The 9,209-nt window shown below is 37.8% G+C and overlaps 1 protein-coding gene and 1 non-coding gene across 2 annotated transcripts; one reads left to right on the top strand and one right to left on the bottom strand.

Annotated features, from left to right (window-relative positions):
• Positions 1 to 452: 452 nt before the first annotated feature.
• LOC125358932 lies at positions 453 to 558 on the bottom strand. The gene has a single exon (XR_007212450.1). It is a non-coding gene; the product is annotated as a U6 spliceosomal RNA (small nuclear RNA).
• Positions 559 to 1,747: 1,189 nt separating this feature from the next.
• Positions 1,748 to 3,311, top strand: Hesx1 (HESX homeobox 1). The gene is made up of 4 exons (XM_048355796.1): positions 1,748 to 1,909; positions 2,362 to 2,561; positions 2,847 to 2,948; positions 3,042 to 3,311. Exons 1-4 carry the CDS (start codon positions 1,753 to 1,755, stop codon positions 3,138 to 3,140), a joined length of 558 nt encoding a protein of 185 aa, XP_048211753.1. The 5' UTR covers positions 1,748 to 1,752; the 3' UTR covers positions 3,141 to 3,311.
• Positions 3,312 to 9,209: the final 5,898 nt, after the last annotated feature.

Below are 9,209 nucleotides of genomic sequence, written 5' to 3'. Positions count from 1 at the left end.
CATTCTTAGGATGATTTTGAATGTATCTTTATGAGCCCTTCTTTAGGGCCTGTATGTGAGACTCTGTTTAGCTGAATACTTGAGTCTGTCACATAGAACAAAATCTTCATCTTCTGGAAGCTATATTACCTATAAATGAAGAGGACATTTCCTTTTCCCTGAAGAAAATCTAGCAGTCATTTAGATAATGGAGGAAGCTGAACTTATCTTCAAGAAAATACTAGAGCTGGACATGATGCCGATAATAGCAGCTACTCTGGAAGCTGAGAGAGAAGTATGGAGCCAACTTGGGTTGTCTCAAAGGCCAAAAGGGGTACTTAAAGAAGGGAAACAAAGTTTAAGAACTACAGCTGTTATACATTTTTGGAAGAACAGCCACTTCAAAATCATCCCAATTTTCTTAGAATTATGAAATTAAAATACTCTGTTGTTAGTTACTTTTTAAATTACTTTTCAATATGGAACACTTTACAAATTTGCATGCATCCTTACGTAGGGGCCATGCTAATCTTCTCTGTATGGTTCCAGTTTCGGTATATGTGCTACCCAAGCGAGCACATTCCTAATTATTTTTTACAAGCTCTATCATCTTCATGAAATCCAAAGCCCAATTTGGCATTTCAGCAGGACTGGTTTGTAGCTCCGTGGTAGAGCATGTTGTTAGCATGCTACAGGCTCTGAGGCTCAACCTCCAGCAGAAAGGGGAAGGGGAGGAAGAAGAGGAGGAGAGGGAAAAGAGCAGGAAGGAAAAAGAAAAAAAGGATCAACAGAAGAAACTTTTTTCTATTGGGTTTGTAGCTTGGTAATAGAATGCTAGCCTAACAACAAGGCTCTAGTGTATTTGTTGGCCTTACATACACACACACACACACACACACACACACACACACTATTTTTAACACTATTCCTTTTGAAATATCTTTGTTAAAAAGAGATGCTATTCTCTTTAGTTTGAACAGTGCATTAAGTTGCTTGGAGGTGGTTACGTGTGAGTCTTCACAACTTGTATCTCTTTCATTTAAAGAAAAGAGATGGAGGAAGGGAATAAGTCTATTAATTATTTAAAATACTTGGTGCAACTATTCTTATGAATTAATCCAGGCACTTGGAAGACAATTACACTCAGTGTTAATAACATCTCCATCCTTTTCCAGCATATTGCACTCCAAATATTATTGTTTTCATTGACAATATTCACTATTACATATGGATATGAAAAGCAGGCATTTTCATCAAAATACTGTAATAGCATTAAGAGATTATTTTTTCCAATTTCCTTGGAAGACAATTCACTTAGATTATTTATTGCTTGACTGCTCTCCTATCTTGCTTGTATGTTTAAGTAACTAGAATTCATGAAAGTATAAACTTCTACATTTTTGAAAATGTACGATTTTATACATTAATGATTTCAAATAAAAGAGGAGTGCTTCACTTCTTTGGAGAAAGTTAAGTCTGTGTTCTGTTTAGGAGAGATAACACTTTTTGTCCCAGTAGGTGGCCCCCCTGGTGTAACCATTAGTTGCTAATTACTTGCAAACAAACAAACAATTAACTCCTTAAGCTCCTGGTAGGGCAAGTGTTCATTGACATGCTAAAACTTTCTAAAACAGGATTTTAAGTAGTGACGCTCTAAATCCAGCCCCCTTGTCAGCAGAGCTATAAGGTAAAGTCCCAGACAGCCCTGTACACACACGTGGGGCCAACCCACCAGAAAGGGCAGAGCTGTTGCTGTATACAGCCCACCAGAGAATGTCTCCCAGCCTTCAGGAAGGTGCTCAGCTTGGGGAAAGCAAGACTTCTCCCTGTTCGTTTTCCATCGAGAGCATCTTAGGACTGGATCAGAAGGAAGACTGTGTCCCATCAATGAAACCCCACAGACCTTGGGCAGACACCTGGGACTCCTCAGGTATGCTACAACTTTAATTTGACACTCTTTTAAATTTCATTGTGGCTTTTGGAAGTCCTTCACACTATAGAAAGCTAGAGAGAAACTGGGGTTTCATTCAGAAACTTGGGTTCCCTCACTGAAGCATGTAGGCCTTGTAATGCCTCTGACTGAGTCGGATAGGGAGAATAGGAAGAATCTGCCTATGGAATCTAGAGTCTGCTTCAGATCCATACTGAGAACCTGAATTTACTTTAGGGCTCTCTCCACATATGCTTAATATTCTCTGTCACCAAGGTGAAATTTTTATTTTGTTTAGCTTTTGATTTTTAGGTTGTTGAGCAGGTAACTCTTTGTGAAACCCACAAGCATTTCTCTAGGGATATTGAGAACAAGTTACTAAAATAACTTCCTACAGCACTCTGGAACATAAGACTAGCTCTGTAAGAAGGAGTTTATTTTTCTGATTTTAGAGAAAGATGCTAGCCGTTGTCTACATGTTCCAAGTCTTCCCAATGGGATCTCATTTCCTTGTATTGTGGATCATCCAATGCCAGAAGAAAGAGCTTTGAAATACGAAAATCACTTTTCAACCTCAGAAAGACTATCATTGAAAAAAGACTTGAGTTGGTATAGAGGCAGAAGACCAAGAACTGCTTTTACCCAAAACCAGGTGGGAAGTTTTTTCTTGCAATAATGACAATAGAAAGACTTTAACTAACACTGTGCTGTGCAAAGAGCCTATTGACAGGGGTCCCCTTTTAGAAACCTTATTAATGAAACAATGGGCTATCATATTTTAATGGTTTCCAGATAATCACTTTTTTTTCTTTTTTACAAAAGGTATTAGGATTATTTACCCACGGTTTAAATGCAATGTTTGTTTTACAAATTAAAGCCTATTTGGGAGTGGAATTAGAAATATTAACACTTAAAAAAAAGTATTTTCTTATTCTAGGTTGAAGTATTGGAAAATGTCTTTAGAGTAAACTGCTATCCTGGCATTGATATAAGAGAAGACTTAGCTCAAAAACTGAATTTAGAGGAAGACAGAATCCAGGTAATGCTCATGTTGGTGTTATTTGTGATGACTGAAATTTCATGGACAATAATATAGTTTTCTGAAGCCTGTTTTATCTTTCCTTAATTTTAGATTTGGTTCCAAAATCGGCGTGCAAAGCTGAAAAGATCTCACAGAGAATCACAGTTTCTAATGGCAAAAAAAATTTTCAACTCAAAACTCCTGGAATAGATAGAAAACCAAACTAGTGTTAATTCTCTTGCAATTACAGAACCTGAAGAATCATGGAAATATCAACTGTTAATGAGACATTTCCTGCATTTGATCTGAATATTGTCATTTTTCTGAATATTTAAATAATTATGACTGTATTATATTGGGCACTTTTCAGTTCCAATAAAGACTTTTCCTATATATTTTAATAAACATATTCAGAAAAGTCAGCTATTTTTAAGAAAGCAAAGTTAATCTAATAAATTAGTATGCTAAAATCAGTAAATTCCATTTACAATGTATTTCAAGTACAGTAATCCAAGCAATAAGGGTTCAAATCCATTTCAGTTGGATTTCTTCAAGCATGTTTTGAAATATGGTTATGCTTAACTGTATTGTAGAGTATGATTTATGTCTTCATTTTGTCTTGATTTGTGGTATTACGCAGTAAGAATTTCTTACCATATATCAAAACAAATCCCTGTCATGTCAATTTCTAGTTGTTGATTTTCTTTTCCCAAGGGATATCATTGTGCCAAAGCAGAGATATAAAGACATCAACTCTCATATTTATATCACTGTATTGCACTGCACAGAAGAATTAAACTACAAATAAATGCACATTTTTAAAGAGTTTTCTAGTCCATTTAATGTTATTCTCTACTTTCTTTCCTTTAAGTGATATTGTTCATCTGGCTTTATACCTGTTCCCAGTATAATAATTCCTATTGAGCTGTTCATGTTGCTATCATATTATGTTGACTTAGCTTCCTTTTGTGTGTGTTCTGATATAATCACTGAAAATAATCAGGGCAGTTTTCGTTTGTTAACTTGGCAATGCAGGTCCTCTTAACAAACAGTACAAGAAATGTATCCAATGCCCAACGTATGACACTGTAACCTCTCTGTACGTCAGTTTGATAATAAAAATTTGAGAAAAAAAAAAAAAGGAAGTTTTCATTATTATCACATTTTCATTGTACAAGTGGTGTTCACTGTGATATTTCTATACATGCATATAATGTACCACTAAAATCACACTCTAAAGGACAAAACCATGTTTTCATTTCATTTTTTATTTTCCCATTGTACCATTCAGGTACAGATGGAAAGAGAGGAAGCTGTGTGATAGGATCTCCTAATGGAGATTTGGATGTTTGTCTCCCAGTTAATGAAAGACCTCGCTAGATAGAGGTTTTTGTTTGTCAGTTGATTATTTTTTTTAATGTTAGCTTGAAGACACTGTCCAATGGAGGCCATATTTCAACTTACTCTCTTTGAAGAGAATTTTCCCTTGCTTCGTTTATCTTTTATTTTCCTTCCTAGTCCTCTTTCCTTCCTTTCTTCCATTGATAACCACAGTGAAAGTTCTTGTTGAATTATCAAATCTGTGACAACTATATGTTTTTCTTTGCAATTTTTTCCCTTTTTTTCTTTTTGTTTTCTTTAACAGAAGGGAGTTTGACCTGTATTTATGAGGTAAATCAGCCTGACTCAGAATTTAGAGCTTTTTAAAATCATTTACCAAGAATACATTTATTTAAGGTACAGAGAGCACTGTGTCCCAACAATAACTAGGCTTATTCTGTTCCACTATCCCTCAGATACAAGACAGGAGTTAAAAAGCAGGCAAACAGGAAGATGAGAGCTGTTAAGTATTTCCCAAGGAAGACTGGGCCACTTTACACAATACAAGAGCTGCTTCTAGGTGCCCATGGCTCATGCCTGCAATTCTAGCTGCTCAGGAGGCTGAGATCATGGTTCAAAGCCAGCCTTGGCAGAAAAGCCCATGAGACACTTATCTCCAATTAAGTACCAAAAAGGGAAATTATGATCTGTTTGAAACTTATCTAAAATTAAAACTAATCTCCAAATCTTTAGGGAGCAAGAGGATTCTGTAAAAAAAAAAAAAAAAATTATACAGAATCTAGGGAAAAATAAACTATCACAGACATGGGTCAACAACTAATAATGCATTTACTTTTTTTTTTTTTTGCCAGTCCTGGGCCTTGGACTCAGGGCCTGAGCATTGTCCCTGGCTTCTTTTTGCTCAAGGCTAGCACTGTGCCACTTGAGCCACAGCACCACTTCTGGCCATTTTCTGTATATTTGGTGCTGAGGAATCAAACCCAGGGCCTCATGTATATGAGGCAAGCACTCTTACCACTAGGCCATATTCCCACCCCTTACTTTCTTTTTTATGAAAGCTGTTCACGCTGGACATTAATGGCTCATGGCTATAATCCTAACTATTCACAAAGCTGAGATCTGAGGATTCAGGTTCTAAATCAGCGCAGGCAAAAAAGTCCCCATGAGATTCTTATCTCCAATTAACCACTCAACAACCAGAAGTGGTGCTGTGGCAAAATGGTAGAGCACTAGCCTTGAGCACAGAGGCTCAGGGACAGCTTGTAGGCCCTGAGTTCAAGCCCTACAACCACCACCAACAATAAAAGCTGTTCATATAACTGATTGTATGGTACTAAAATTCAACTTCATGTATAACTAAAATATATTATATGCTGGATGCTGGTGGCTCACACCTATAATCCTTGCTACTCAGGAGGCTAAGATCTGAAGATCACAGTTCAAAGGTAGAAAAAGCCTTAAGACTCTTTTTTTTTCTTTTCTTTTTTGGTACTGGGGACTGAACCCAGGACGTTGCACTTGCTAGGCAAGTGCTTTGCCACTGCGCTGCATCCCAGCCCAGCCTTAAGACTCTTATTTCCCATAAACCACTCAGAAAAAGCTAATAAAAGCTAGTAGTGGAGCTGTGGCTCAAGTGGTAGAGCACTAGCCTTGAGCATACTCAAGGACAACACGCAAGCCCTGTGTTCAAGCCCAGGACTGGTAACATATTAATTAATTAAGTAAAGTAAGTAAGTAGAACTGAAAATACATATTTATAACTGAAGTAACTTATCATAGAAATGATATATTTATCATTGGGAATGTCACTCACTGGTAGAGTGCTCACCTAGCATGTAGGCCCTGGGTTTGAGCCATAGCACCACATACACACACACACATACACATACACACACACATACACAAGATAGTTTTAATGAAAACAAATAACATCTAAAAATTAGAAAAAAATAAATACCACACTAACATTAAGAGACTATGTTTTCAGTATTAATAACATCCAATATTTATAAGACAAAATGGCATACAAGAATTACAAATATATTTCCTCTAAAATCATTTGTTACTTAATAATTAGAAACATTTTGGAATTATATTTGCTAATAACTTTGGAGAAAATATGATACTGAGAAAAACTACACTAATTCAAGGAAATGCCAAACAAAACGAAAATGAAAATCTTAAACAGAATTCTCTTTCCCTCTAAATCCACAGGCTCTAATCCATAGCTTATCTGTGGTCCTGGTAATTCCAAGCTTTTGTCTCCATGAATGCCCTGGACAAGGTGAATGGTAGTAGCAAATCAAACTAATGCAGTCAGGCTAATACCTACAGCGTCTCTATTATCTGATGTCTGTCTAAATAATGGCATTTGTCTTTTGTGAAGCCAGCCAGCCAAAGCCCATCGCTAAAGAGCTTTGGAAACAATAGCTGTGTATGCTGGTGGTCAACTTTTTAGTTAATCAGTGGTAATAGCCATTTTTGCTGGCTTGCACCTTATCACACACACACATCACACAAATGGCATAAATCTCTCACTAACAAACTCAACACACAGCACCATCAACCTGTCTCGAGTCTTTGTCTAAGAGAATCTTCAGCTAGTCTGTTCACTTGATACCAAAATAACTGTGAGAATTGTTGCTTGCCAACCCCATTTTACTAAGCCTGTAAGAATAAAACTCCTTGGGCCTTTGGCTACACTTAGTGCTCAGTTTGGACTCTCCTGCCTTGTTGCACTAGCCCAGAGCAACTGAGGCAGCTCTTACTGGCTTTCCCCACTCCACACCTTGTTAGACTCCTTCTCATTTTCCTTTGTTGTTTGCTTATTCTCACCCCCTTTCCTTTTTCCTTGTTAATTTCCTTTGGAAAGCTGTTGGTAGCAACAGGCTTTATTGAGTCCCACAAATGAACCCTTTGTTGCCCCTCCCCCACTAGAAAGTTTATTGCATACCCTGCCTGAGTCTGGTGTAAAATCACTAACAGTAGGAGGAAGTTAATGTCTGTTCTCTTTCAGTAGGATGGCCTAAGGAAGCCATCTGCTTTAAGTAGCATTTTATGACAAGGTAATTTCAGAGATACAAATTACACCATACTTCATGTCTTGCTGGACTGTTTACCACATCAAAAGCTTGCATAGAACTTAGTACTTCAGAAGCTGTTGCCTTTTTAGGCTGAAGAACAGGAAGCCGACTTGAGCCCAGGCTGCAGTCTGAAGCCAGACCAGCCCAGCCAAGCCAAGCCAACTTACTCTTCAAACCCCAGCTGACCCACAAACTCACTTGGAAGTTTTTAATCTCCCAGTTTGAGGAATTATAAAACCAGTATTGTTGCAGCTACACAAAGTGAACTCTAGCTTTTCTTTTTGTTGGATCAAGTTTTTGTATAGCAAACATTCGATCGGCATGCTTTCACTCATTGTTCCTTTTGCCTTTTTAATTACTAAGGTCTGAACTCAGGGCTTTGTGTTTGATATCGACATGATTTTTTTAACATTTATTTGCCTTTTAACTTGCTTATAGGAATTTAAATAAATTTAGTGAAATCTGTTTTTTTCTTCATGATTTTTTCCACTGCATTATCTGACATTGTACCACTTTTATGATTACTTTTACTGTCTTGATAGCTCATCTCTATGATTTACATATATTCATTACATTTTTTTGTTGTTTTGGGTAATAAATGACCAAATGACCAAAACAATTCTTCTCACCAAAGGCATAAAGATAAAAGATGATTACTCGAATAATTAAAACACTAACAGACACCAGTGATTAACACCTGTGGTTCTGTTTTTTTGTTTGTTTGTTTGTTTTTTGTTTTACACCTGTAGTTCTAAGCTACTCAGGAAGCTAAGATCTGAGGGCCGCAGTTTGAAGCCGCCTGACAGAAAAATCCTTGAAACACTCATCTCCAATTAACCACCAAAAAGCAAGAAGTAGAGCTTTGATTCAGTGATAGAGTGCTACCCTTAAGCAAAAAAGCTCAGGGGCAGCACCCAGGCCCTGGGTTTAAGCCTCAGGACAGGCACATACATACATACATACAAACATACATACATACATACATACATACATACATACATACATAACTACTTATTAAATGCCTGTTCTAAACTGAATGTTTATGCTTATATATCCCCTTAGCACACCCCTCTCCAGCTCATGTGACATTTGGTAGTGAAGTCTTTAGGAGGTGGCTAGGGCATGAGGTAGGAGCCTTCCTAAATGAGATTGGTACCCTTATTTTAAAAAAGAAGGACCCAAAGCCAGGTACTGGTAGCTCACTTCTCTTATCTACTCAAGAGATTGAGATCTGAGGATGGCAGTTCAAGCCCATCCTGGGAAGGAACATCCAAGATACTCATCTCCAATTAACCATCCAAAAGCCAGAAGTAGAACTGTGTCTCACATGCTAGACTGCTAGCTTTGAGGGGAAAAAAAAAAAAGAAAGCTCAGGGATAGTGCCCAGACCCAAAAAGGGGTGGGGGGGAGAAGAGCTGGGAATGTGGCTTAGTGGTAGAGTACTTGCCTAGCATGCATGAAGCCCTGGGTTCGATTCCTCAGCATCACATATACAGAAAAAGCCAGAAGTGGCACTATGGCTCAAGTGGTAGAGTGCTAGCCTTGAGCAAAAAGAAGCCAGGTACAGTGCTCAGGCCCTGAGTTCATTCCCCAGGACTGGAAAAAATAAGCGGGAGGGGGGGGGCCGACTGAGAAAGAAGCTCCCCTTTCCTTCTAGCTTCAGAGAAGACGGCCATCTGTGAAGCAGGAAGCAGGAAGCAGGACCTTCACAGACACTGAATCTACACACACTTCTATTTGGTTTTCTCTAGCTCTTAGAACTGTGTGAAACAAATTTCTGTGTGTTATTAACTACCCAGTTTATTTAAGTATATTATTATTATTATTTTGCCAGTCCTGGGGCTTGAACTCAGGG

The sequence above is a fragment of the Perognathus longimembris genome, chromosome 10, assembly GCF_023159225.1.
Source record: "Perognathus longimembris pacificus isolate PPM17 chromosome 10, ASM2315922v1, whole genome shotgun sequence".
NCBI classification, from domain to species: Eukaryota; Metazoa; Chordata; class Mammalia; order Rodentia; family Heteromyidae; genus Perognathus; species Perognathus longimembris.
Note: the sequence above shows the minus strand (reverse complement) of the source record. Positions and strands in the feature narration are given on the sequence as shown.